The 27,853-nt window shown below is 43.6% G+C and overlaps 6 protein-coding genes across 7 annotated transcripts in view; 3 read left to right on the top strand and 3 right to left on the bottom strand.

The window, feature by feature from the left end:
* The window catches only part of cwc25 (CWC25 spliceosome associated protein), a 4,144-nt gene extending 1,865 nt beyond the window's left edge, over nucleotides 1-2,279 (top strand). Inside the window, exons 6-9 of the mRNA XM_084465302.1 lie at nucleotides 604-679; nucleotides 765-958; nucleotides 1,342-1,509; nucleotides 1,826-2,279. Of these exons, the coding sequence (XP_084321428.1) occupies nucleotides 604-679; nucleotides 765-958; nucleotides 1,342-1,509; nucleotides 1,826-1,940 (553 nt within the window). The 3' untranslated portion in view covers nucleotides 1,941-2,279. The remainder of the gene's footprint in view (nucleotides 1-603; nucleotides 680-764; nucleotides 959-1,341; nucleotides 1,510-1,825) is intronic.
* Nucleotides 2,280-2,681: 402 nt separating this feature from the next.
* Nucleotides 2,682-6,889, top strand: psmb3 (proteasome 20S subunit beta 3). The gene is made up of 6 exons (XM_084465906.1): nucleotides 2,682-2,786; nucleotides 3,644-3,828; nucleotides 4,093-4,200; nucleotides 4,495-4,672; nucleotides 5,228-5,322; nucleotides 6,730-6,889. The coding sequence occupies exons 1-6, from the start codon at nucleotides 2,784-2,786 to the stop codon at nucleotides 6,776-6,778; spliced, it is 618 nt and encodes a 205-aa protein (XP_084322032.1). The 5' UTR covers nucleotides 2,682-2,783; the 3' UTR covers nucleotides 6,779-6,889.
* A 317-nt stretch (nucleotides 6,890-7,206) lies between these two features.
* Nucleotides 7,207-17,256, bottom strand: LOC311340986 (phosphatidylinositol 5-phosphate 4-kinase type-2 beta-like). Its single transcript, XM_084465903.1, has 10 exons — nucleotides 17,109-17,256; nucleotides 14,810-14,907; nucleotides 12,697-12,793; nucleotides 12,360-12,512; nucleotides 11,839-11,985; nucleotides 11,151-11,189; nucleotides 10,673-10,786; nucleotides 9,721-9,979; nucleotides 8,698-8,801; nucleotides 7,207-8,438 (listed from the first exon to the last, which is right to left on the bottom strand). Exons 1-10 carry the CDS (start codon nucleotides 17,250-17,252, stop codon nucleotides 8,358-8,360), a joined length of 1,236 nt encoding a protein of 411 aa, XP_084322029.1. The 5' UTR covers nucleotides 17,253-17,256; the 3' UTR covers nucleotides 7,207-8,357.
* Nucleotides 17,257-17,641: 385 nt separating this feature from the next.
* LOC311340987 (polycomb complex protein BMI-1-A-like) lies at nucleotides 17,642-24,814 on the top strand. Of its 2 annotated transcripts, none has more exons than XM_084465905.1 (9): nucleotides 17,642-17,779; nucleotides 19,364-19,491; nucleotides 19,836-19,932; nucleotides 20,023-20,078; nucleotides 20,245-20,374; nucleotides 21,673-21,712; nucleotides 21,816-21,914; nucleotides 22,965-23,045; nucleotides 23,603-24,814. In XM_084465905.1, exons 2-9 carry the CDS (start codon nucleotides 19,374-19,376, stop codon nucleotides 23,999-24,001), a joined length of 1,020 nt encoding a protein of 339 aa, XP_084322031.1. In that variant the 5' UTR covers nucleotides 17,642-17,779; nucleotides 19,364-19,373; the 3' UTR covers nucleotides 24,002-24,814. The 2 variants fall into 2 exon arrangements, with proteins under 2 accessions (XP_084322031.1, XP_084322030.1); XM_084465904.1 differs by lacking the exon at nucleotides 17,642-17,779 and adding an exon at nucleotides 18,482-18,598.
* A 163-nt stretch (nucleotides 24,815-24,977) lies between these two features.
* On the bottom strand, nucleotides 24,978-26,383 carry LOC311340828 (uncharacterized protein). The gene is made up of 3 exons (XM_084465719.1): nucleotides 26,123-26,383; nucleotides 25,908-26,024; nucleotides 24,978-25,567 (listed from the first exon to the last, which is right to left on the bottom strand). Exons 1-3 carry the CDS (start codon nucleotides 26,213-26,215, stop codon nucleotides 25,376-25,378), a joined length of 402 nt encoding a protein of 133 aa, XP_084321845.1. The 5' UTR covers nucleotides 26,216-26,383; the 3' UTR covers nucleotides 24,978-25,375.
* Nucleotides 26,384-26,592: 209 nt separating this feature from the next.
* LOC311340498 (uncharacterized protein) lies at nucleotides 26,593-27,762 on the bottom strand (the record flags this gene model as incomplete). Its single annotated transcript, XM_084465374.1, has 3 exons — nucleotides 27,632-27,762; nucleotides 27,065-27,181; nucleotides 26,593-26,784 (listed from the first exon to the last, which is right to left on the bottom strand). The coding sequence occupies exons 1-3, from the start codon at nucleotides 27,716-27,718 to the stop codon at nucleotides 26,593-26,595; spliced, it is 396 nt and encodes a 131-aa protein (XP_084321500.1). The 5' UTR covers nucleotides 27,719-27,762.
* Between the last annotated feature and the right edge of the window lie 91 nt (nucleotides 27,763-27,853).

Genomic DNA, 27,853 nt, shown 5'->3' with positions numbered 1-27,853 from the left:
ATTCCTCTATAGAATAACTCCTTTGTGTCATGCTAGTAGCACTTTCCTATTGTTTTCTTATTGCAGTAGAGCTTATTCTACTCCGTAAGCTCTGTAAAGTTTCATGATTTTCTCCATTGGTACTCATTTCCGCAGTTCTGCTAAATTGAGTGGTGCCCCATTTGTTCTTCAGCCTATGCTAAAACGCAATATTCAAATATATTTAACATTTGTAATCAGAGAAACATCAGCGTCTACATGCTCTGTATCGATGCAGGTTTTGTCATGATCTGATGTGATTACCGTGCCTAATCTGACGTCTCTCTGTTCCCACAGACACCGACCACTGTTTGATTTCATAGATGTATTATATTATTAGTCTATATTATTGTACATAAGACTGCTGCATATACAGTATATAAACAAATATTTCGATATGATAAGCTTGTTAGTTAACATTGGGTCTGGCCTGAAAAATCAGATAAGACGATGAGAAATCTTATTTGAGGGCCACGCTAGTATGTACCAGTATTTAGAGTTCATACATGCTTTTTGGTGTGTAGCTGTAAGTGTTGTTTGCTTCATGATAAATATTGATGGTATCTGTTGTTTTTTTATCCTTAGATCACATTCCAAAAAAGAGAAATCCAGACACACTGACAGGCCCAACTCCCAGAATATTCCTGGCTATGGACTTCTAGTGAGTAACACCCATTTGTTGGTTGAGTAATTGTCTTGTTACAGACGGACCAACAGTTGAATAAAACAATTTCCTCACCTTTCAGTTACCAGCCAGTGGACCTCACCAGTCCTCTGCCCCCTCTACCCAACCGGGCCGTCGGGAGAGAAGCCGGTCCCGCTCTCCCAAACGGAATGGCACAGAAAACCACTCCTCCCACCACTCTGACAGCAAGGTCTACCACAGACCTGCTAGCCCGCAGAGGGAGCGGTACCAGAGACAGAGGAGCCATCGGTCCAAGTAAGTCCACATATTATCATGGGCGACAGTATATCGGGGGGTAGAGCGGGTTGACTTTTAACCAGAAGGTTGCTAGTTTGATCCTCAGCTCCTCCTAGCTAACCCTCCTAGAGGGTTGAGGTGTCCCTTAGCAAGACACCAAAATATATATCATGCAATATGATTTTAAGACTTTTTTAAGACTTTGCTATTTAGCATCACAGATCTGTTCCCAGCTAGAATAGCGATCTAGAAGCAGTCACTTTGTGAAATGATGGTTCATTCATTCTCGGGGGTATTGCTTCGTGCAGAGTCATAAAACCGTTTTTAAACTCTTATCACCTGGTCTTATTGAACCCATTCCATTGAGTTTGATTCTAACATGCCATCATTTGTCATCACAGGCAACTCTCGGCTGAGGAGCTAGAGAACAGAAGGCTGGAGATGATGGGCTTTGCTAAGCAGAGGGACGAAGAGAGGATGGTCAACGTGAAGAGATACAAGAAACAAGATGAGCAGGAGAAGGAAGAGGAACAAGGTGTCAAGCATGTCCGCCATGCTGGATTCATTCAGTAAGTGTTCATTCAATGTGTTTTGAACTATATCTTTTCTATTTGGTATACCTTGCATTCTGTCATTAGTAAACCTTAACGTTTTAACAACCATACCTAAACTATTTAAAAACTGTTACTCATAAATACAACAATACAAACAATTTGTATTATTGTATTAATTAATGTTTATTATATATGAACTTTTATCAGATAGTAAATCTTTCTGGCATAAGCATTTGTCCATTAACACATTCTCTCTGCATCCTTTGTGCTTACGTCACACACATAAACACATACAGGGCACAGTACTAAAACGTGTAATTTCCCCCTTCAGCAACATGAAGCTGGAAAGCGCGGCCACCTCCTCCCTGGAGGACCGAGTGAAGAGGAACATCCACTCCATTCAGCGCACCAAAGCGTCGCTGGAAAAGAACTTCATGAGGAGATGATGAACACACAGAAAATATGACCTTCATTCATTAGTGGTAGAACGGCCTTTGTAAGAGAGCATTGCTGACTGTATTAGAACCGTGTTAGGATGGGGGCCACTCCTGTGATTTCAGTCTTGGGTTTCATCCGAGCACAGTGTGTAGCTCCTGTGCCACCTATGGTTATTCGCAAGCGCTTGAAGGCTATTTCTTCTTTCATCTGTGGGCTCAATTTTGTACAGTATATTGTTCAACAGTGTATATATTGTTTTGGTTTTAGGATTTGTACCATGTGGATTTTGTCAATCTCTTTCTGAATCTATGTACTCTAAAGTGATTTTATTAAACAGATGAACTTTATGTAAACTGGGGTAGACTCTTTATTGTGGTTCTTTGTGCAGTCTAGAAGGGGTTTGTCACAAAGAGAAGCAAAATTGTAGTATTGGATTATTCTAACCAAGAATAATATGTGTGGAATACGAAATTGATCTCATCTCACATGTGTAGGTTTAAATAATTAAAATGTTGAAATGAGGTTTACATGTATCAAGTTACTTTTTAATGTAAATTAGTTAGAGTTTGTTTGGTAAAGCTCATGCTGATTTTAATATGTACGTGAACTATACGACGCCCGAAAGAATAGCAATCTCCAATTGTTCCTACTTTGCTTTCACTTTAACCGAAGACGTCCAGAAATCGTCCAATTACAACAGGGTTTACTGCAAATGAAACTTTACTCAGCCAATCGCCGTGACGCATTCCGTGACGTCGTTCAGCACAGCGTCAGTCAGAATCGTGTACTAGTCACCGTACGGGGCTAGCAGAAACCGGGTTGACAAAAAGCAATCCTCTAAAGTATCCATCATGGTAAGAAAGTTTTTATGAAAAATAATTGTTGTCAGGCTGATGTTATATCAGCTACTTATGTAAAAACGGCTCTAAAGAGTGCAACTAACAAACAAAGCTACCTAGTGCTATGTTCGAGTTAGCCTCCGCGTTAGCCAGTGTTGTCACTTGCAGCATCATGCTAGGCTAGCTAAAATGATCTCGTTTTAGATTGAAGTAATACAATATTATTCATATATTTGGCATGTTATATTTCTGGTTTTGGTTTTATGTGATTGCTTTTTTGATGGTGACGTAAGCATGGCATTAAATAATCAGTTATTACGGCATTAAAGGGTAAAATAACCGGCTACTAGCCGGAAGCTATGTAGCATAAACAGTGTGCTGTAGTATTGAATCATACTCGGTGTGCTTTAGCATTGAACCATACAGTGTATTTCATAATTGAACCATACACAGTGTGCTTTAGTATTAAACCACACAGTGTTCCTTAGTATTGAACTATACACACTATGCTTGAGTAACCAACCATCCATAGTACTATGCTTAAGTATTGAACCATATCTATCAGTAAGATACACACCTATGTTTATTTTAACCATACTAAATTGCTAATAGCGTTTTTTTTTTTTTAAATTTGTGATTCATTCATTCAAACACAGGTCATGAGATGACACCACACTACCCATATACAGTTGTTAACAGCAGCCAGTCATTCCAATTCATCATATTTCAACCAATATATTTGTCAGTAGCTTCAACAATTCAAAGGATGTTGTCAGTCCCCAAACAAGGCTTTCACCAATTTAAAATCTCGGAATATATCGAGATAGCACAATTTAGGACCCTTTTTCATCTCCTTTCTCTTTCTTCCCCAGTCAATTATGTCCTATAACGGTGGAGCCGTAATGGCAATGCGGGGGAAGAACTGTGTGGCCATCGCAGCAGACCGCAGATTCGGCATCCAAGCCCAAATGGTCACAACAGATTTCCAGAAGATCTTCCCCATGGGAGACAGGCTGTATATTGGCCTGGCTGGACTTGCTACTGATGTACAGACAGTGTGAGTATCCTTCTGAAGTCTCTTCCACTGTGGATGGTTAGCTGAACAAATTGATACAATTTGTCATATGTATAAGAAGCAAATAAACAAAAATAGATTGGGTTATGGTTAACAAATTAATTAATATTTGACGATTTTCCAAATATTATACCCAATAAATATATTGGAAATATTAAGCCATTAATAGCCATCATTAATTAAAAACATGATTAACACAATACATGTGGAGAGGTTTGTAATTTGCTGTCATTTTGTTGTGTTCAGATCCCAGAGGCTAAAGTTCAGACTGAACCTCTATGAGCTGAAAGAAGGGCGCCAGATCAAGCCCAAAACCTTTATGAGCATGGTCTCCAACCTGCTTTACGAGAAGAGGTGAGTTGGTCTATTTAGTTATATTGTGTTCTATGGTACATTTATTTCTACAAGTGGTCGATCAAACTAGAACCCATGTCCCACTGAACTTGACTCTTAAAAGAAAAAAAAGAAAGTTAAATCATTTAAACTTGAAACAGAGTTGAGGAAAAGTTTGACCTTTTTATTTATTTTTTGAGTTGAGGATTTTCAACTCAACTCAACAAGTCTTTTTTTTATTTTTAATTCTTGACTCTCATCGTACAACTAAAGTGCTGTAGTGCTAACATAACACCTCCATGTTCCTCTCACTAGGTTTGGCCCATACTACATCGAGCCTGTGATCGCTGGCCTGGACCCCAAGACGTACGAACCCTTCATCTGCTCGCTGGATCTGATCGGCTGCCCCATGGTCACAGAGGACTTCGTTGTGAGCGGCACCTGCTCCGAGCAGATGTACGGCATGTGTGAATCTCTGTGGGAGCCCGACATGGTGAGTGTGGCGCCGTAGTTAAATGGTAAATATGCATTTATACTGCGCTTTTATAACCAGTGGCCACTCAAATCGTTAACAATAGTGCCTAACATTCACCCATTCATGCACACATTCATACATCCACACACCGACGGCGGTGGCGACCATGCAAGGCGGCAGTTAGGGTGAGGCGACTTGCTCACGGACACCTCAACACTCAGCTAGGAGGAGCCAGGGACGGGGTTGGGATTATAAAACGTGTTTTGCTCTCTGTAATAATAGGGTAGCTTTGCATTCTTGTCCATTTGTCTTCTGGCTTTGTGTTATTGCTACCACTCCCTCAAGGCATTAGATTTAATTTATTATGCAAAGACGTTTTATGCAGCAGACGCAAAGACACAAACAATTTGATGGACGACATGCGTTACATTATTTCTTAATTTTGCACCGTTTCAATTGAATTACATGAATCTTCAAATACTTGTTCACTGCTCAATCATTGCAAAATCTCAACCCGCTAGCAGATTTGATATTGGGATCATTGATCGGAGAATCATATCTTGATGTGTGCAGGAGCCCGAGGACCTGTTTGAGACCATCTCCCAGGCCATGCTGAACGCCGTGGACCGTGATGCCGTGTCTGGCATGGGGGTGGTTGTCCAAGTCATGTAAGTGGAGCCTTTAGTCACTGGCCTATCTGATCATAACTTGACATTGGTGGAAAGAAAACTCACAAAGAAACAACTGCCAAGGTTTATGAATCAAAATCAGAAATCTTCAGCTACCATGGATAAATGATAATATTCGAAAATGAATGAAAAGGAGGGACTATGCCCTGAAAACTTTTATCAAAACTCGTAGTGACATTGATTTGAAACTATTTAAAGGCTTGCGTAATCAAGTGGTTAAACAACTCAGAATGTCCAAATCAAATTATTACTTTTACTTTAATTTACTTTTTAATTATTTCGATGCTCTAGCAGAGGCCAAAGTAAATGGCAAAATTATCTGGAAGCAACTAAATAGCCTATTAAATCCAAAGGTTGATTGTACACAAGTCTCAAACGAGTTAAATCATTTCTTCATAGAATCTGTTAAAAACCTTGCCTCAGGTTTTTCCAGCAGGAATGATGTTGGCCTAACAACAATAGACATGCCTGACGATCAAGATAGCTCATTTCAGCTCAGGGAGGTTGATCAGACAGCTGTCCTAAAAGCTATACATGACCTTAACACCACCTACTCAAAAGATATTTATAACCTTGACACAGCTTTTTTTTTAAGAAATATAGTAGCATTCTAGTCCAGCCTCTCACCCATCTTATTTATATTTCCAATAAATCTGGGCAATTCCCAGATGGGTGGAAAACTGCTCAGGTAATGAGCAGTTTTTAAATCTTGAGATGCTGAAATTACCTCTAACTATAGACCCATTAGTCTTCTTCCAGTTGTATCTAAAGTCCCTTAAATTGGTCTACAAATGCCTAAATAACGCTGCTCCTCAACTACTCTGCAAGACAATAACAAGACTACAAAGTGGTACAAGATCCACCACCCGAGCAATGTCAAAAGGCAATTGTAGTATCCCCTTCCGCAGAACATCTTTTGCTCAAACTGCCTTTTCAATAAAAGGGACAAAGTTATGGAACTCGCTGCCAGACCACTTGAAACGTATCCCTACATTTTCCACATTCAAAAGAAACACACAATTGTGGCTAATTCAGCAACAATCTTGCTCTCATATTTATTTTTTACGCTGTGCTCTCTGTATGTCTTATTTTCTCTTCCATTTTTATCTCCCTTCCATTTTCCTATTTTTAATAATGTTAATCTGTATTATTTTTAACCAAAAGCCCTCCTAGGGACAAGTGTCGTGAATTAGCTTTGGGTAAAAACACTATGATGCATACATCAGATGACACATGTTTCACACTTATCTATGTTTTTGTATCTGTCCCTATTCAAATAAAACCTTAAATAAATAAATAAAATTATACCAGGCACTGAGTCGAGATCATCACCGGTCCATTGGATGACGCTATAAAAAAAATCCTGTTTTTTGTTCTACTTGGCAGTGAGAAGGACAAGATCACCACACGCACCCTGAAAGCCAGGATGGACTAGAGCCCTTCTGTTCTGCAGCCTGAACGACTACCCGATTTGTATAAAATATCCCATGCTTGTATGTTTTTTGTTATTCATATTGGTCAATAAAAGACCTTTGGGCCAATAATCTATTCTGGTTTGTCTTTCTTTGTAACACATAAAAGGGATCTACAATAATAATAAAAATGCGCTATTATGCACCTATTCAACCAGAATCTAATCTTGTCCATTTGGCTCATGAACACCCAAAACTGAGGGTGAAATTGGATCTATTGCAAACACTGAAAGGTTAAAACATTCAGTATGCTGGTCTATAAAACCGCAGTCTGCAATATTTACAGGACAGCTTGGCCAGTGTTATCCCCACAAATGTCATTCTATAAAGCGGCAAAAGAAAATGATGAGTAACTGAAATAATAAAGTACTTTTTTCACACCCAGTCGTGGTCCAAGTTAAAACTCCCTTTAATATGCAATGAATCATTTTCAAGTAACCTTTTCTAATGTCTGGTAACAAAACAATACTGTATACAAACACAAAATTGCTACATTAATGTAAACAAGATATAAAAATGATTCTTATGGTAATAAAACAAGTATTTGATGTAGAATTTTTAGATCATTTTTTTTCTTTTTCTTCCATCGACCAAACCTCCGAGCTCACATTAAAATTTCTGAAATATTCAAAAACAATATGGCAACGTAACATTTAAACACCTAGGTATTTGTTTTAGTCATTACACTCAGATGCTAAGGTCATTGTTTTCAGCTTACTGGTGGAGTCATGTACATATCAGCCATGCATTTTTTTTTTTATATTGCATTCATTTACGTAAAACCATTATATGTTCATAAATCGATCACCTGTTGTCTGTTCGAATTAGTTTTGCTATTTTGTTATTGTTTACGAAAGCCTTGTGGCTATAGGTTGAACAGTTGTCATGCGATTATGGCTATTCTGCATCGGTTGTTTTGTGTGTGTGTGTGTGCGTGTACACATGTCTGTGTTCTTTATATGTGCAAGAAATACTACAACGAGAATGGAAACTGAACAGAGAGAGAACTATCGAGGCGCTTAATGCAGAAGCGGACACTCATTCAAGGCATTAGTGACACAGTTCCCGTGCTGGCGTGGGGGAGATCGGGGTGGTGGCATTGGGGGGACCGAAGAAATGGAGGCCAGGGAGATTTCCAACTAAAATGTCCAAATTCTGCGTGACGCTTCGTCCGTTCGGGCGTTACACTGCGACGGAAGAGAGCGTGGCCCAGGGGGGAGGGGGGGGCCGGGTCGATGGATAGGAGGCGCTGGGGACGGGAGGGGTAGAGGAGGGCACGTTGCTTTGTGTTTTGTTTGTTTTTCCCCCAAGAAAGAGTCCAGCTCCCTGCCTCAGTGTAACAGCATGGTTTCTCTGCTCCTCCCTCCTGTCAAGTCTGTGGTCCTGGCCATGGAAGGGCTCCTAGAGGAGAGTATGTCGGGGACGAGGGGGACGCAGGGTCTAAGCCAGGGGAAAGGGGGGGATGCTAGGGGTGTTGGTTTGTGTACTTGGGGTTGAAGTTGTTGTCAGTGATTGACAGGCCGGACAGAGAGCCTCGTGAGTCTATGACAGGATGTTAGACATGAACTCAAAGAATCTTTTGGAGTACTGCTCAGGGTTCACCGTTGAGATCTCCGCCCCTGCCTAAGAGGGGAGGCACACGCGCACACACACACACACACACACACACACACACACACACACACACACACACACACACACACACACACACATATTAATTGGTTTGTAATTAAGTTAGATAGGAAAAGTGCTTTTCCAAATGCTGTGGGCAGGGCTTTCAATTATTTTTAGGCAAATATATTCTACTTATCTTCTGGGTTTCAATTAAATTTAATGGACTCCAGAGGATAGTGCAGGAAACCGATACTCCGCCGATACTCACCCCATGTTTCACAGTTTTCGCAGCATGTGCAGCTTTCTTCTTAGCATCATAGTGCGTGAGAATGTCGATGATGGCCATGAAGTACACCTCTTTCTTCACAGCAGCTGAGGAGTGAAACATACAGAGTCAGGACCTCTCCTTTTCGCTGAGAATCACCAAGAATATAAAACCTCATCATGATGATGATGAGACATTTAGCCAAGTACACCATTTTTGTATTACAAAAAAAAGAAAAAAATTAGTTGCGACTAATTTTGTTAAAACCAAACTATATATACAGCAAATCAGTGTCCATTATGTTTTGCATGTATGTTCAAATCTGAATGGCAGGTCCAGACGAACAGAGAATAATTAAATGGATGCTGACCAGGTGCTAAGCTAAGCCAATTTCCTGTACGGCATTTAATAGACCCTTTTCACAGAAGAGTCATTGGACACTTCCTCTGACACACTAATTATGGGTCTGCTCCTTTTATGTACCAGGGCATGGGTAGTAGACTGATCCTCACTGGTCTAGACTACCCGGGCCGTGGTGCACAGCAGGCCCGTAATCAGTGATGCGGACAACACCTGTGTTTGCCCTACGAGGGCACCTCTGTGAAAACAGTCTGTTGGGGTTTCAGCCCAGCAACAAGGAAACAGTGCTCATTCAAAGGGGTGATATCATGCCACCAGGTGCGAGTGTGATTAGCCATTACGAGCTGTTTGAAAATCTGCCCTTTCCTGCCCTGCCCTAACCATTTTAGGGACATCACTAGTGGGGGTGTCCACCTAGATGTATGACGGATAGATGAGCAACGTTTGCTACAGTCCACTGGGTAGGCTGATAGACCTGATCTATCCAGCGTACATCTAGGTGAACACGCCCCCTTGTGATGTCACTAAAACACAGGAAAAGGCACATTTTCAAACGGCTTGCAGTGGCTGACCACACTGACACCTGGGGGAGTAATAGCACCCCTTTAAAAAACAGCAGTGGCAAAGCTTAACCCATTAGGACCACAACGTTCGTAACCGGTTTACCGTCGTGGCTCTTGATCGCGTAGACGTCGACAGAGGGGTCGAACTCCCCCGGGCCGAAGAACCCGCCGAAGTTGAGCGGGTTCCCGGGGCTGTCCGGGGGGGTCCCGAAGGAGCCTGGGAGCGCCCCTCCGCTCATCCCGTCGTCGTACTCCTCCTCATCCCCGCCGGCCTCCACCTCCATCTCCTCCTGCTCCGCCCGCTCCACGTCATGCATGCCCACCAGTAGGCTGTAGTCCATGATCTTCAGCGTGGCCAGGAACTGGGAGGACCGAACAAAAAGACACATTTTGGGTGTTTAGGGGATCTTGCTGACGCTTTTATCCAAAGCGACTTACAACGGTTCCTACACACATTCACACACCAATGGCGGAGTCAGGAGCAGTTAGGGTGAGGTGTCGTGCTTAGGGACACCACGACACTCACTAGCAACCTTCCGGTTACCAGTCAACCTGCCCTACCTCCTGAGCTACTGTCACCCCATAACCAGTAAAGGTTGCTAGTTCGATCCCCGGCTCCTCCTAGCTGAGTGTTGTGGTGTCCCTGAGCAAGACACCTCACCCTGACTGCTGGCTGTCGCCGTGCGTGGTTGAGTCCACCATCGGTGTGTGAATGTGTGAATGAATGATTGTAAGTCGCTTTGGATAAAAGCGTCAGCAACATCCCCTAAATGTAAATGTTACAAGTCAACCCGCTCTACCGCCTGAGTCAAGCCATCCCAAAAGCACCAAAACAACACCGGCCGAATCAGTGGCCTACAAGGCTGACATCTGCCACACTGAGCTAATCTAAAGCCTAAATAACATGGACGAATACAGACACAATATACACATTCAATGTATTCAGCTGGAGCAGAGGGACGGTGGTGTAAGCAGTAAGGTCAGAGGCACCACAGCCTGACACCAGCCTTTATCGGACCGAATAAGTCGCATCGTCGTCACGAAACGTCTCCTACCTCCACATCATGCTTTAGTTTTTCCAAGAAGTACTTCTTGTTGTCGTCCCCTATTTGTAACTTGTGGCCCTCGTTCAGGAAGTCGTTGTCCTTGAAGGTCGGCAGTTCCTTGGCCTGGCCGCACGAGAAAAGGTTGTTCACATAGTTATATGCAGGCAGAATGTGTGAAGGATTTTATTGAATCCATCTTTCTTATGGCAGTGCATTAATGTGTGTACACACACACACACACACACACACACTTGAATTATTTATTTGAATCCACCAAATTACATTTAGTACAGAAAGACACACACACACACACAAAAATGCAAGACATTAGTTGTATTGCTGAATAAATGTTACAAATGAAAGCTTGGAGCTCAGAGGGATCTCCTTAAGTGAGAAACACACTGTGGTCCAGTACAAAGTGCCTTATTTTGGTCCTATAGTATTGACACTTTTGTTCCTATTGATTTATCAGAGAGTTCAAACCCACCTTCTCCTTATCGCTGGCTTCCCTTGAGACCGTAGAACCCTGGGTAGGGGAGAGATCACAGGCATAAAAGACAGCTTGCTTAAAGCGAGAACAAACACTATAATCCTCTTCTCTGTTATAGAGAGTGGTTGTATTTTTAGAAAGTGTTATTCACAAGGGCACTGGCGGGCAAATTAAGGATGGCTTTTTGTTCACTTATAAAGAACACAAAAAACCTAGGTTAGATTTCGGCATGAACGCAAAACTATTTAGTGTTTAGGGTGGTGAAAATGTGACAGTTTCTCTAGATTACAACATTTTAAGATTCAGCTTTTCAAGAAGGCTTATTTTATTCCTTCTTTCATTTGACAACTTGATTTTGTTAGTGTTGGAGAAAGGATGTTTATATCATCCTTTGCTACGTTACTGTATCATGCAGTACAGCTTTCGTCTAATTAGCCTTACTGCTAACTACAAAACAAACAACAGTCAATCATACCGATATTATTAACACTGTCCAATAACACTTAATTTTCTGCTATGGCAACGGCTAAATTTAGAAAGCACCCATCAGCTTTCCCACAAAGCCCTAGTGAAGGAACAAAACGGCCCATTTCAGCTGTCCAATCAAAGGCAGATTTCAACAACTTTCCGGTTAATGTTTTAAGCTTCTGTTAAACCTTTACAGACACGACGCTCTTAGGCCTACCTTGAGGTCATACTTGCGGTGTACCGTGAGCCGGTGGCTGAATACGTTCCGGGTGACCACCATGTAGGTCTCCACGCCGTCCACGGTCAGCCGATACATGCCCAGGAACTGTGGCAGCAATGTGTTGCCATGACACTCCACTATGAACTGAGACACAAGAGGTGGTTGGTACACCGCAGGGTAGAGGCATGGTGGGCTAAACGGGATGAATGAACCCAGAGGTGAAAGCAAGAGAAACGCAGGCTACATTTTTATTTGCTCCCACGTTTGTCATTGGTCAAGGTCTGGCCAGGTCTTTTGAATTAATGCGCAAATATTCTGGCTTGTGTACATCACACTAGGCTATTCAGCAACTCGGCAGCAGACACTTGATGATTACATTTAGCGTGCCTTTTCGGCATTCATTTCGAATACTAAACCACTTCAAAACCTTTCAACACCCTAAAAAGAAATACAATAAATACGGCTCAACCCAGTTAGATTCAGTGAAAAGGCTTGTAATCACCCTGCACAGCCTTTACCTGGTGGTACTTCTTCAGTATGTTGTGCATCTCGGCGATGTCCTCACTGGACACCGTCTTGATGACAAACCGGTGGTCGTAGCTGGACAGGAAGCGGTTCCCGAAGCGGCCCTGGGAGTCACTGTTGAGAGGAGCGCTCCTCGTCAGAGAGTTCTGCAAAATGACAGATTACAGATCACAGATTACAGTCCATCCAGGCCTTGTTGAATCAACGTGACTAAACAGTGGAAGATCACAGCAGTTAGAAGACTTTGGTATAACCGTTACGACAACAACAGATAGAATTCGTAGAAGGAATGATTTGCCATGAGGGAGGCTGGGTCGGGTCGGGTCTGACCTGGTAGTCCTGGTCGTCGATGCAGAACCTCTCTCGGAGGTTTCGGAACACCATGGGACAGTACTCTTTAAACTTGAAGCGGCTGGGAAGGTTTTCTCTGGCGGGCGGGGAGGGAGAGAGCACAGTGGTTACCGGGAGAAGTATCTGCGTCACAACAATCTTTAATTTCTTTCTGTTTTGTTTTCCAGAAACACTGCTGTTATAATATGTATGGGTAGTAGGTAAATGCTGTAAAATGCTAAAATGTTCTGTTGCAGAGTGACCTTCATTCATTATGTGCTTTAGTTCCATCGTGAAATGCATACAAATACATAACATACATTTGTAAACCATTTTATGTTCCTTTTCTAATTAAGATAGCCAAAAGGACTACTTTCTTAAGGACTGCTGGCTAAATGAATGCTGGCTAAAGGACTAGTCTAGATGAATACCTGACTGACTGATATGTGCACAGTAAGCACATGCACCATCTTATGAACCTTGCACACTATTTTTAAATATTGCCTTTAATCTATGCGACAATGGTGGCCTTTCATCTTCCTTGCTTTGTCGAGCTGCATTAAAACAAAATGAACACTTCTGCTTTCACTCCTCAGAACCACTTCCCCCCAATGGCCTCGAGGAGAGGAGCAGGATGCAGATATTCTCAGGCCCTAGCATGTATTATTGAGCAGCTTTTTTTTTTGCTGGTGTCCCGTCAATTTGGCCAACATCCTGTATGAGGTAGTGTGTCAGATGATGACAGGTCCATCTGCAGCATCGTGGTGCATCACAGACCTCCAGTATGCTGCAAACAACATGACTCACTTGTTGATTTGCTTAGAAGCTGTCTTGATTTACAAAGAGAGCTTGGGGATTGGTTTATGGCAGAACGTGAGAATCACTGCAGGGGAATGGTAGGAAAAGGGGGAATGTTCTGTTGTATGCAAGCCTAATGTGAAGGAGTGGCACCTGCATCTAATATGAACCTCTTTTAAAGAGGAGGGAAGGAAAAATGTTGACATCACATCTTTCAGTTGTCAGGTGACTAGTGAGGCAGCGAGGGAGGTTCCATGACTTTGAGATTCAAGTCAGGTGGGATTTGTCGCTGAAGTGTAATATAGTCTGATCTGTTGACTCCAGTTGATGGTATTGATCTTCATGGTAATAGCAGCTCATGGCAGTTTAATGTGCTTCAATGTAACTGGTCTTTGCTTGTCCAGAAACCAAATGATTTGCATTGTATGAATCTAGAGGAAAATGTTATTGTAATGTTATATGTTATGTTATCAAACCATACTTTTGTTCATTCAGGGCATGAGAATCTAGTAATTATTGGGGGATTCTACACTGTCAATATAATTGACAGCGGAACAGTTAACAAGCAATGCTGTAGGCATTTTAAAGCGATGGTATTTAATGTCTGGAGCAGAGAAGTACATTTACACACTTATTGTATGGCACTGGCACTTAAAAATACTCCTTAGCATTGTGTAGCGTCTTATCCAAGCTATCTTTGTTGAATACCGGGAATGGGTTTACCTAGCAACTGTTAGTGCTTGGTACTTCACAACAAACAAACATTTTTCTCTTTCTTCTGACAAATGTTCTTATTGTAAGTCGCTTTGGATAAAAGCGTCTGCTAAATGTCATAAATATGAATCTCAATGTTAATGTACATCAGCTGTCAAAAAACTATATGAGCTATCAAAAGTTTGTTGAAAACGTCAACAAATAGCCAATAAAAAAATCATTAAAAACCTGCTGAGTATCCTCTTCCCATAACAAACACACCCATTCCAATGGACTACACAGTGTGGGTTATTTGCATTGCAAAGCTGCCCAGTTACAAGCCCAGGAAAGTGTACCAAGGCCTATCCTATTTTAAATATTACAGTCACAGATCCGTTTGGGCATTCTGTGCAGTGCTTTTTGATTGACACATTTAAAACGAGAGATCTGAACCAGCTTAGCTCCCAACAATAACCCTTCATATAGAACAAACACAGAAAAGATGCAAAAACAGAATTCCTGGATGTGGTCACTCGTTGAGTTCGCATTAGCTGGGTAAGCTGCTGTGAGTCTAAGAATATCACCAGAGTGAATGGCGGCCAATGGTGGCCGGTGTACCTACTTGTTAAATAGGTGGTTGTCCACTTTGATCTTACTGTAGGCTTTAAAGTCGTCTGGCATCAGCATTACTGGTACAGGCACGTTACTTAACTCGTTGACCTACAGGAGGTGGAGGAGAGACACAGATCAGAACAGAGCCTGAAGACACAAGGCCCAAAAGCATCCGAGGGGAAAAGTTGGGCTGGAGGTAAAGAGTTGACGTTATTGACAGAAGGGGAGAATTGCTCCAAGTAGGAGGATTAATAAGGTGCACTAGAATTGCATTCCAAAACCACCATATTGCGGGCATAAGATATACGACACACTTGTATACAGCTGATGAAGTAATTTTAAAGAGACAAAAAAAAAAACGACAACACAAAACTGATCACATAAGCGCAAACACATTTTCAGTGAAAAGTGACACACGCATCATTTTCATGCGGGCCTGAAAGACCCTGTCAAGTCAATTAGGAGCCTGAGTCGTTAAGGTTTAAGGGCTGTAAGCACTTCCTAGAGCTCTGCTTCTGCTTACGGCGCGTCAACAAGCCCTAGTTTGAGTCAACAACCCAACTCAGCCAAGCTCAGCTAATGATTGACAGAATTTCAGACACAAACACACACAGAGAAGATAAAAGATGACTATGTAGACAGTGAGGAAATAGCAGTGGTCAGAGTGATAAATCATATCTGTATATTGATACTAAATATGATCGAATACAGCTTAAAGCATCACATCATCTTCACAGTGGAAGATGCACCACGAGCATTTCATAAATTATGCTCAAAAAGTAGTCAAATCATATGTCTCTGTTTGCATTGGGAGCAGTATTTTAAGGAAAGTCATCAAAAGCTGCACAATAGGCATCCCTGTACTAAAAAGCATCCAGGTCAACTGTTACATGTGTTATCGATAATGTGATCAAAACTATCCTTAGAAGCCTCATGTCCAATTCTAATGAGGTTTGTAATTTGGCCTGCATGTTAGGGTTTAGCCATGCAATCACCCTTCTGCTATACACCAGCCTAACCTTAGAGGCTGAGGCAAGATGCTCTTTTAACATCAACACAAAGCTTCGCAAACAGCCCATCTCCAACCCATTGTCCGGTGTGGAGCCGTACACCTTTGAAGAAGCAAACATTTGCATAACAGTGTCCGCCTCAGTGTGCTCCAAGAGACTCGAGCATCACTGATTTCACGCAACACAAGGGATGTTATGAATGAAATGTCTTGTCGGTATCTACAAACACATTTGTATATATGCATTCTGCATATGAAAAATAATCGGGCACTGTTGTGTCTGATAATTATCTCTCTGATTTTGCTTGTCAGTGATAAATGCTTACTTCTCTGCATTATGGCACAAATATCTTATTTCTGACTGATGCTTGGGGATGACTGCAACGCACAGGGGATGTCTACTGTAATTATAAAACGTGATTTAAAAGACTTATTTTATGAATGCGACACTAGGTGGAGGGATTGATTTTCTGGAAAAACCGGATCAATACAAAATAAAACCAACCACCTGCTACTCAGACGCGACAGACCGAGGCACTGGGCTGCAGAAAACTGCAGACGGCACGACCACCAGCCGCTTGACCTTCACCTGCTTTGTACAGCCCCTCTGCCCAACTAAAAATGAATGCAATGTTTCGGGTCTATTTATAGGTGCGTTCCTGAATTGCATTGGACGCACGGAATGCTAATCTGAAATATATATCTGGCCGCCTTAATTCCGTCTGGGGTGCGACTGACTTTAAAAAGACTATGCATGCATCTGCAGTTGAGGGGGCCACTCCGCCTTGCAACTTCAGGCTCCGTCTGTCAGACCCCTCCCTAAGTGCATGCACAGGAAGGCATGCGTACGACAACACGGCTCAAGACATGGCTACGCAGGGACACAGATGCTGAATTAGTGCATGCATGGTGCTGTGCATTCACTGCTGAGCAGTACCAGTCAGCACACAGAGTCGGGGTTTAAGCAGTACACCTTCCGAAACATGTCCCACACACACATCAAATCACGACGCACACCAGTGGCCGACAGGTTAAAAAGGGATCCGAACCAGGAACCTCTCTGAACGCAGCGCACTCAGACATTGGCACACATCCTTGTGATCGACACAGGGGGATGTGCAGCAGCAGCAGCCGAGCTGACATGATGGATCAAGGCAGCTGACCCCCCAAACGCAGACTTTTGCCTCAGCTAAATCAAAACAGCAGGCGTGAGAGACACACACACACACACACACACACACACACGCACACACAAGTCACACCAACATCCGCACCAACACGAACAATCCAATGGTTTTACCGTATGGTTGACACCCCACATCAATACGCTGAGAATGGGTTCACTCGCACGGAACAGCTTCACCTTCTGCCCTATAAAGTGTTTCTTTTTCGTCTTGGTCTTGCTGGCGCTTAGGGGCGCCGCGCTGGCACAGTTGGACGACATGTCCGAGGCCGGCGGCGGTGAGGCGGCGGCAGCGCGACGCTGCGCTCAGGCTAACCCTGTAGCACAAGCACACACACACACACACACACACACACACACACGCACACACGCACACACGCACACACGCACTCACACTCACACTCACACTCACACACACACACACACACTGGGATCCGTTTCTTAAAGATAAGCGCGTACGCGATCAAAAGCGCATCGCGCTCCCGTCGTCCGACGCGCAGGCTCTTGGATCAGATGGTGTCTTTTGACGGGATCGACAATCCGATTGCATTGCAGTGCGCCGTCACCACCCTTCCTCCGGAGCAGGCCACGGTCGAGTCCGGAGAGGAGCGCCGCGCAGACCCAGCTGGCTGCTGACGGCTAGCCGGCCATCCAGACCTCCACAACCCGGGGACTGGCTTGTGGAGGGCTTGCGGAGGGCGGCACGGAGGAGTCGCTGGGCGCCCGTGGTCCCTCCGATAGGTGGCTGACTGCAGACCTAGATCACCCGAGCCCTTATTTATTTGGAGGTGAGTAATCCCATAATGATGCGCCTGAGATTGTTGTCACTGGCGTTTTGGGGTCTCCCCAAGATGGCGCCCGTGATTGCAATCCAGAGTAAAGTGCGCCCCCACCAGGCTGAAGGTGGAACTGCACACGTCTCGACCAGACACTGGTCTGACTGGGAGCAGTAGCTGGTGTCGTCTTGTTATTTATTTGGTTTTATGTTATAAGTAAGTTTATATTTGAATTATAAGCAAGAAACCAGACAACAGTCAGGCTACGTTTGTTTAGCTTGCTGTCACCACAAAGTACCAAATACATCCCCAAACTACCACTACTACCAAGCATCACTTGACATCAGAAAGTAGTTATCACAAAAAAACGCAAGCAAGTGATCTACATTCCGGGATCACGAGAATAAACCACTATTAAACAATGATTGGATGGTAACAGATTTATTAAGGTGTTCCAAACAAACTCCCCAGCCAGCCAGCAGCAGCAATACACAACATCTCCTCCCGACCACCACCAGGGGAACTACAATAATAACTGTCGGGGATGCTGCATGCATATCATAATGCATGCTTTTGCACCGTAGTAAATGCATGATAATACGATCCCATGGTACACTAGTGTCCACCCCTGTGGATGGAGGTGGACCCCCGCCTGCATGCCCCCCTTGCAAGAGGCGACAAAATAATGTCACGTGATCCAAAATGGGCAGTCCTCTGGCGGTGCTGAAAAAAGCCATTTTCTGGCGCTGCTGCTGCGAATTCTAAACCAAGTCCAAATCATTTACCTGGATTCTTGCTGGGGAGGAATTTCGTACCTATGTGTCTCATCTGGTACGTATGCATACTGGTTAAGGGGTTATTTTGTGAACACTGTGCACGGCGTGGGGGATTTACGCACAGAGGAGCGCACGGTGTCACATTTTGAACCTCTCTTGTTCGCCTCTGATACAACACTGTCAGTGAATTTAAGATGGCTGCTTTGTGTATCAATGCGATTATTTTTTTTGCTTCCCCAACTCTGAAATAATTATTTGCACTGCATGTGTTTTTTTTATTTTGTGCCCGATTGCAAAGAAACGCACTGGCGAAATGTAAAGGCTCTTTGTTGCTCCGCTGGCAAAGTAGTGGTGATGCACGATTTGAGGCCACACAGGGGCAGCTGAATAGTCCAGTCTTACACAGACCCCAGAACCACTCAATCTGGCCCAATGGAGTCGAAATGTACATTGGAATAGTAGAACTGTTGCAAATGATATCTCTCACTATCCCGGTCGTCAATCGACCACCATTGTTGTGGATGATCAGTATTGTTGTTCCAAGGTTGTTCTTGTATTGTTGCTGCTATGTGGTTGTTGAGGAACCAAGCCTAAGAATTTTACTCTTGTGTACTTGTACATTAAGATGTAATAAAAGTAATTTCGATTCTGATTCTAAGGACGTGCAACAGACCACACTGGGTCACTTATGGAGACCCTTATTTATCACAGTGTACAACCAACACACCATGTTCAGTGCCACAGCTCCAGACTGCTGGATGATACTGTGTTGTGCTGGGCTGTTTTGTGTTGTATAAATGGTGTTTTTGTTCCTTCGCAGATCTCTACAGATGGATAAAATGCAACCCGACTGTGTTAAAATCACAGATCTCAATCCACATCTCACTTGCCCACTGTGTGCCGGTTATTTCATCGACGCCACGACCATTGTGGAGTGTCTGCACTCATGTACGTTTTCATATGCACGTCATTGTTTATCTTAGAACGTATTTCCCTATTTACCCTTAAATATGAAATGTATAAACACAGGTCACATATACTAAACAGGACAACAATATCAAGTTTTTTTTAAATGGTAGCTGGTTTAAAGGTTTACATTATACTGCCAAACCTCTTCACCATAAAATCTGTTATGAAGTTTTATGAAGGCAATACGCATTTGCATTAGCCAGATACTTAGTTATTTGTACTTGACCTCAACTTCATACTTCCATTGATGCATATCAGTGTATCCATCTATGTGATCTTGAAAGTATTAAATTTCTCCCCTATTATTATTATTTTTTTTCCAGTTTGTAAAACATGCATTGTTACCTTTCTGGAGACCAATAAGTTCTGCCCTCGGTGTGACGTCCAGGTACACAAGACATGCCCACAGCTAAGCATAAGGTAAGATGGTGACCTGCCTGTTACTTCATGCCAGTTATGCCTTAACTCATGACTCAAGTAGTAACTCCGAAAAATGGCCCCTTTTCACAGAGCGGACAAAACACTACAAGACATCGTCTACAAACTGGTTCCTGGGTTATTTAAAGGTGAGCAACATTAAGCACTGCCTTAATGCCTTAAGACATGAACTAAGTGTGCCTCTTACAGTGTGTCCAATACTGTACTCCTATAGTTTGCTTGGCACCAGTCTGCACCGTTGAGTTGATGAGCGACTGTTGACGGCTGCTTTGTGTGTGTGTGTCTTGACTTCAGATGAGATGAAACGGAGGCGGGACTTCTACGCAGAGAACCGGGTGCTGGAGCCAGGAGAGGTAGTGGAGACCTTTAACATAGCGGAGGATGAGATCATCAGCCTCTCCATACAGTTCTACGAGAGGAACAAGTGAGTGCAATGGTGATGGGAATTACGGCTCTTTTTAGTGATTCATATCATTTGGATCGGCTCACCAACAAGAGCCGGCTCTTTCGGCTCCCAAACGGCTCTTGATATTACCACTTATACCTTTTATAATTCAGCCAAATGTAGCCTGTTTTGACTTATGATTCGTATGTGTAGGCATAAATATCACTTTATATTAATTATTCAATCCATCCTTTGTTCTGAAGTATTCAAAAGTAAAAATTACATTTTCTAATATCAATAAATTGCTGTAGCCACGCAGCGCACCCGACCTGTCTATGGGTGTAACACGCATCCCCCGCCCTTCGCTGCTTGCTTAATGGTATGATCCCTGTCTATCCACACGTTATTGGTTGCAACTTGCATGCATGCACGACGTGTCACTGCACACAAGCATAGCATGCACGGAGCACCTGTAGCGCGGAGACCTTCATATCATTCTGACTAGGCAAATGTTATAGTTGGTGGTCGGGAGCCAACTCCCCTTGTTCACTTAAAAGAGCCGGCTCTTTGAACCGGATCGTTCGCGACCGACCCATCACTAGAGTGCAACGTCTCCATTACCGAAAAGAGGCAAGAGGTAACATAAGGAAATAGAATGGACACAGGGTAGCCTCTTGGTGAGGCTCAGGACGGCCTCTTGATGAGGCTCAGGACGGCCTCTTGATGAGGCTGTTGAACTCCCAGATGAAAGATTCTGGGTTAGAGTCTGGCGTGCAGTCTGGAGTGGACCTGAAGGCATCTGTTTGCAAGATGCCTTAGCCCTTCCTGGTCCTGAGTGACATGCATCTGGATGAAATGTAGATTGTCTTGGATTGAAGTGTCTGCTAAATGACAACAGTAATAATACATTCATTATAAATATATTAAACAGGTACAGACATAGACGTTTAAAAACAGACATATTTAAAAACAGGTGGAAGCATTTCATGAGTCTGATCAGATCAGGCAGCTGGAGGGTTGCGTGTTCAAATCCCTCAGTCTACTTGGCAATAGGTAGGGTGTCCTTGAGCAACACATCAAACCTATAATCACACACGTATGGGCCTGAGACTGTCAAGGCAGGAGCGCAGTCCTACATTTGATTGTGCGTGCAAATCAAACTGCTATATGAATGAAGGAACTATGATGGAGCTTGACTAGAGGTTCCATATGTTATTATTCAGATACCAAATGTTTCGCTCCTTTGCTCTGGATGTTTGGAAAAGCTCTCTGTTCGTATTTGCATCGCTAGGGCAGAATGAGTTGGTAATTAACCTTCTCCTTTGATTCATTTACAGAAATGTTGAAAGGCCGCGTTCAGAAACAGAAGGGGACAAGGTAAGACCTTTTTATCCTATCGTAAAGTAGGAGGATTTGCCACAACCATGATATTGTTTCTAAAGCAGACTACTGTTATTTGTCTCTCCGTTATCCATTCTAGACCAACGGCAAGCGTTTTCTACAATGCCCAGCAGCGATGTCCGTCATGCACTTAGCGAAGTTCCTCCGGAGCAAGATGGACATTCCAAGCAGTTATCGGGTAGGATACGCAGCCACCGATTGGCCTAGCTAATGCTTTCATATTTTCACTGCGGTAATGATATAAACTGCATGGTGGGTTTGATGCGATGGACAGTCCATTAGTGGTGTTCAGATCGGCATAAAGACTCACCACAGAAGCCGTCTTACCAGGGCTGGGGGAGAGCACAGGGCTCAATCACTTTAACACACTGGCCTTCTTTGTACCGATTTTACGGCTCGACTGAGCGGTCATTGTAGTGTACAATGCACGCCTTTAAACTCCATTGGCATTCTGCAATATTTGGGAAAGATGATCATTTTAATATAAAAGGATACTTGATAAAGTATCTGCTGATTAACAACAAACAAGAACGAATCAAATTCAATGGACTGGAATACCAAATCTAAGTACCATCATGTTTGAAAAGTGCTTGAACAAACTTTGATTTGGGGAATTGCAAAATCCAAATAGGAGGAAGATGGTGTAGCTAGGGTGTTTGAATACCAACTAAAAAGTTCTTGGTTGAATCCCATATTTCAACACCCGTCTACCTACCTGCAACACCCCAGCACAATAATCCTAACCCCATACCTGCTCCTTAATGACGTGTTTCGGAATTCTCTGTATATCGCTGTAACGATGTTGGTTGCAACACACCACCAAGTGGGGTTTCACTGGGCTCCTCCGGACAAGGACGCAGGGTGGTGGTGGTGTTGGAAGCCAATGATGCATGGCCTGGTACTCCATGTTGCCATGCATCTCCAGGAGTGTGTGTGTTGATGGCTGGTTTAACCTGTGCACATTAGTTAGTCAATTTGCAACAGGTGTGCTGCCCCACCCAGCCTCAGAGTCCAGTCAGTCAGACTCGGGCTGGGTGAGACTGCTTAAAGCAGCCATCATCCACACACACTCCACAGTCGCTATAAATAAAAGCGTTTTACTAGACCTAATAAATAGAAAAGCACAGTTGTTCGTGGCAATGGTGAACTTGTGGCGGAAGCGATTTTGAAGTTTGTTGTCAACTTGGTTTAATGTCCTATGTGTTTGGTGATTTCTCCTCTTCTGCAGGTGGAGGTTTTGTACGGGGATGAGCCTTTGAAGGATTATTACACGCTAATGGACATCGCCTACTTCTATGAGTGGAGACGAGTGAGTGACCATTTCATGATTTACCGTGGCGCTGTTGTTTAATGACGCTTTGCAATAACAAAATCTTAAGTTCAATAATTGAAGTTACACATGCAGCTGGGTAGAAGAGGCTGATTACCGGCATTATATTTACAATTGTACACGGAATAGGAACGATTTTGTATCTGGTAATTATGTTTTGGCTTGAACTAAACCAGATGATCAGTATTCACATCACCTTTTGTAACCCAACAAATCATATTATCATCTTTCACTTATCCTTTCATAAACAATGCCTTCGTTTGTAGTACAGCCCCACTACTTCTATACAACTATAAAATGTGTATAAAAAGTGTTTTGCACTTGGTTCTATGAACATCCTTATTGTTCGGACAGCGATATATTGTTGTTTCTCTTTCTTCTGACAAATGTACTTATTGTAAGTCGCTTTGGATAAAAGTGTCTGCTAAATGCCCTACATGTAAAATGTAAATGTAAAACCATCCAATACAAACAGACAGTAAACAAGCCCCCAGAGCCCCAGTCTGACCTCATGGCCCCCTGCTCCTCCCCCCTAGACCGGCCCCATCCCCCTGCAGTACCTGGTGAAGCCCACCCGGAAGCGCCGGCGGGCGTCCCAGTCGGCGGCGCAGGGCCACTCCGACGGCGTCAACACCAGCCCCACCTCGGAGAGCGACTCACAGAGCGACAAGGTCCACAGTCCCGCCGCCACCGCGCCGTCCAGAGCCTCCTCGGCGCCCAGCCCGGCGGGCTCCCACACCCCGTCCCCTCCCGCCGTCCCCGCCGCCGCCCCCAGCCCCAACGGCACCACGGTGACCAGCAACAACGGCCAGCAGCGCCACTCCCTCACCTCCAAGCCCAGCGGCCACGCCCGCAAAGTGACAGTGAACGGCACCACTGCGGGGAAGGAGGAGGCGAGGGGCGGGGACAAAAGCAGCTTGCCGCCTCCCACCTAAGGCACGCATGCGCATGTGGGCGTGTCTGTGCGTGCGTGCGTGTGTTTGTATACAGTAGCGGAGGACACGGTGGTTCGACCAGTGAGTCGTCTGCGTGCTCACTGCTAAAGAGCAGTGGCTGAATGCCGCTTTCCTAAGACTTGTTAAAAGGACTGTCCACCTCTAAAGAGACTGAAAAATGCAGCCAAATAGACTCTTGTGTATGTGTGCGTGTGGTTATGTGTGTTAGTGTAGGACAATGCACACATACAAACTGTACAGTATGTATAGAATGTAAGCATGTGTGTATACATATGTATAAACTATCTTTTATACAACATAATTGTTTTGTATTGTATATGATGTAGGTCTGTTCGTTTCCCAAGGTTCATCAGTGTTCATCAGATTTGGCGAAGATGTGAAGACAAGATGCTTCGTTGGCATTGCGGCACAAGTCCCCGTCAGATATCGCATTTTGAAGTTCCTGTTACTACTGTATAAAAAAAAAAGTGGCATCACAACCACTCAATTGGTACTGTAAACCCCACGACTGACGAAGAACACATTGCATTACAAAATGTGCTCGGTCAATCACAAAATCTGTCCATGTTACCCGATTGCCGGCGTGTTGGAAAAGACATTATCTTGTACTCCAAACACTACCATGATACTTGCCGAAGTCATTGTTCAAATGTTCTGGGAGGAATTGAAGCAAATGAAATATTAAACTCTGTGGTATTTCCATCCATGCCCATTCATTGTTTTCTTTGAACCCACCTGTTTTTTCCAGACGTGTGCATGTTTTAGGTCAATAAAATGTTTACTTACCCTGTTTGTCAGCTGTGGAGGGTTTTTTGTCTAAGTGTATCGGGTATCGATGATTAATCAATGTGCATTAATCAGACACCTTTTAATGTTCCAGATCTGTACACACAATACAGATCTGTACACACAATACAGGTTGGAGTGGTTGGACACAATAGTGTTAGTCTTACAGATGTCCTTTATACATTTGTAAATTTTTCTGAAATTTCTGTGTAATATCTTCAACTTTCAGTACGAAGAAATCAAAAATATATTGATAAATATGAGGCTCAGCTTTAATGCAGGTGAACAGACCCAAATAAATGCTAAACAAACCGTTTTTTTGGTTCTGATTCCTGACATTGTATACTTATTGCAGCCAGTACAGTTATAACGACGGAATCAAGTTAAAGTGCATAACAATTATTTCAACACATTTGCCTTCCACCCACTTTGTACGAATAGCATTACATGGTGGCTTTGGATACAAAAGGTGTGAAGCGATTCAGAAGTGTATCTTCATTCAGAAGATGTTCCTTTGTGCAGTTAGTTCCAGCAGGGTCATGGTCGGGGAACATGTGTGTAGTCAGCTCAGCTCTTCGTATCAATCTCCTCAGCCAGTGGAGCAGATTGGATGAATTCCGATTTGTGCGTGCCATCACAGAAAGGAGGATTATTGGTGTACTTGCAGCCACACAACCACACTGTCGAGTCTTTCTCAGGCACAAAGCGGAGTGGAGCCATGCCTGGGGCTTTTGTCTTGTGGGAACCGTCACAGAAAGGCTGTAGTTTGAAGGGGAATGGTAAATTGTAAATGGACTGCATTTATACAGCGCTTTTCGAACCAGTGGCCACTCAAAGCGCTTTACAATATTGCCTCACATTCACCCATTCATGCACACAGTCACACACCGACGGCGGCGTCAGCCATGCAAGCTGACAGCCAGATCATCAGGAGCAGTTAGGGTGAGGTGTCTTGCTCAGGGACACCTCGAAACTCAGCTAGGAGGATCCAGGGATCGAACTAGCAACCTTCAAGTTACAAGCTCTTCCTCCTGAGTCACATCAGAAAGAGACAGAACAGCAAAGGACACCTGAACACTAACGTGTCACACTTTCCTACCTGTTTCTTGCTGTGACCACAGGTACACCAGGAGTACCTCTTCCCACCAATGAGCTCAACTTTATAAGGCGTCTTTGAGGCAATGACTGGCTCTGGAGGAAGAGTGGAGAGCATGACCTGTGGAGAGTGAAGACACCAAAACATTAAGTAATCAGGGTATTTGTTAACAATTAAACTACATATCAGTGTTGATCATACACGTTAATAGAGCCTACCTTTGAACACGACATGGATGTCATCAGCCACGGATTCAAGGTTGATCTGATCCATGCTGGGTCCAACCTCGAACGCAGTAGGCATATGTTCATGTTGTCTATACTCAGAGGAGACTACAGAAGCTGGACCAAGTCTATAAAGGTCTATAAAGACAAACTCCACGACGCTCCTATAGTTCTTTCTTCGGGTTAATAAACGAGGATCAGTACACTACTAAAGTACACTACCTCTACTATACTGCGTGCAAAAAGTCGCGGTACGCGCAGCAAGCCACACACAAACACAGGTCACTTCCGGAGGAATCGCGTCATCACGGGTCTGCTCAAAGAGGACGCAAATCTGATTTTTTTTTTCCCTTTATCAACATTTATATCATTATTTATTTATACAAACATTCGGAAATTTGGAGTACAGAAATAAAAAATGTATACTGCATGCAGACGAGGATATGATGGCATTGGACTTTTCTTTAGGATTGAAACACTTTCTTGACTGACTTGACCACGTCCTGGAAGATGACTTTGAGGTGCGTCCCGTCGCAGTACGGACGGTTCCCGGTCTGTTTGCAGGCGCAGAGGAAGAGGTGTCCGTCGTTCTCCGGGGTGAAGCGCACCGGGGGGAGGCCCGGCGCTTTGGTCTTGTGCGCGCCGTCGCAGAAGGGCTGCGAGTCCACAATAATAATAAAAAAAATTATATATATATATATATGAATAAATAATACATTGCGAGTAGTTCAATAGTATGGAAGAGGATTAGGGGCACATCTGAATTTTTTTTTTTGAGTTCTGACTTTAAAGACTTCAAAGATTAATTCTTTACCTGGTGAAGCCCGGAATTCTGACTTTAAAGTCAGAATTCTGATTAAAATTAAAAGTAATATCAGAAGTAATTTTATTCTGAAATTAAAATTATGTCCACTTCATCTGGCATCAGTTCTTCACCTGCTTTTTGCTGTGTCCACATGCGCACCATGCGTAACGCTTCCCAGCGGACACTTTTACCCGGCAGGGTATTCGAGCAGCAACCACAGGTACTGTCGACTGGAGGCGGCTCTGTATCTACTTAGAAACACATTTGCTTAACACATCACAGTCTCAATACATCAAGAGATATCAGCGCCAAATTACCACAAAGGGCTATGTCCGCAACGGAGATGAACACTGGCCCGGGCCATTAGACTGCAGGCCCGGGCCATGGGCTGCTGGCCTGGTCCATGAGCTGCAGCCTGCAAGCCAGGGGAATGGGCTGCAGCCTGCAGGCCCGGGCCATTCGTGCCAAAGGTAAATGGTTGGGTGTGTCTCTGGACAGGGAAGCAGGAGTCGACAACGAAGGACGCTTATTTTATGTCGCTTATATAAACTTTATGGTATACTTTCATTATACTTTAACATTTCTATATAGAGCTAGAATATAAAGGCTATAGGCTACTATCACCCATGTAAAAACGTTGTTTATAGAACTATATTGTGGTACTATTGACAAATACAATGCATAACTACGCGTCTTACCATGAGAGTGGAAGCAGGAAGAAGTCTTTGCTGTCTGAAGGTTTCGGTGAATCCTTTACGCACCGCAGTTATCAGAAGCGCATTCATCCTCTCACTCGAATCAAACTTGATTTACGACGCCGGTCTGTTCCCCACAGAGAGGAATGTTGTCGGACTTCGACGGCGACCTAGCAGACTAGCGACTAGCAGTAGACCAGCCTTCAATGGAAGGATCACGTTTCG

Source organism: Micromesistius poutassou, assembly GCF_964030765.1.
Source record: "Micromesistius poutassou genome assembly, chromosome: 3".
In the NCBI taxonomy this organism is placed as follows: Eukaryota; Metazoa; Chordata; class Actinopteri; order Gadiformes; family Gadidae; genus Micromesistius; species Micromesistius poutassou.
The sequence above is the reverse complement of the archived record's forward strand: the minus strand, read 5'-3'. Positions and strand labels throughout refer to the sequence as shown.

Bases quoted from the DNA above. Each gene is read 5' to 3' on its own strand.
- psmb3 (XM_084465906.1), top strand. The intron at 3,829-4,092 runs GTGAGTATCCTT...TGTTGTGTTCAG, and splicing joins GCTACTGATGTACAGACAGT to ATCCCAGAGGCTAAAGTTCA. The intron at 4,201-4,494 runs GTGAGTTGGTCT...TCCTCTCACTAG, and splicing joins AACCTGCTTTACGAGAAGAG to GTTTGGCCCATACTACATCG.
- LOC311340986 (XM_084465903.1), bottom strand. From the start codon at position 17,252: ATGTCGTCCAACTGTGCCAGCGCGGCGCCCCTAAGCGCCAGCAAGACC. The intron at 9,980-10,672 runs GTAGGAGACGTT...CGGTCCTCCCAG, and splicing joins AACTAAAGCATGATGTGGAG to TTCCTGGCCACGCTGAAGAT. The intron at 8,439-8,697 runs GTGAGTATCGGC...CTCCCCTCTTAG, and splicing joins CGAAAACTGTGAAACATGGG to GCAGGGGCGGAGATCTCAAC.
- LOC311340987 (XM_084465905.1), top strand. From the start codon at position 19,374: ATGGATAAAATGCAACCCGACTGTGTTAAAATCACAGATCTCAATCCA. The intron at 20,375-21,672 runs GTGAGTGCAATG...ATTCATTTACAG, and splicing joins CAGTTCTACGAGAGGAACAA to AAATGTTGAAAGGCCGCGTT. The intron at 23,046-23,602 runs GTGAGTGACCAT...CCTCCCCCCTAG, and splicing joins ACTTCTATGAGTGGAGACGA to ACCGGCCCCATCCCCCTGCA.
- LOC311340828 (XM_084465719.1), bottom strand. From the start codon at position 26,215: ATGAACATATGCCTACTGCGTTCGAGGTTGGACCCAGCATGGATCAGA. The intron at 26,025-26,122 runs GTAGGCTCTATT...CACTCTCCACAG, and splicing joins CATCCATGTCGTGTTCAAAG to GTCATGCTCTCCACTCTTCC. The intron at 25,568-25,907 runs GTAGGAAAGTGT...TTCAAACTACAG, and splicing joins GTGGTCACAGCAAGAAACAG to CCTTTCTGTGACGGTTCCCA.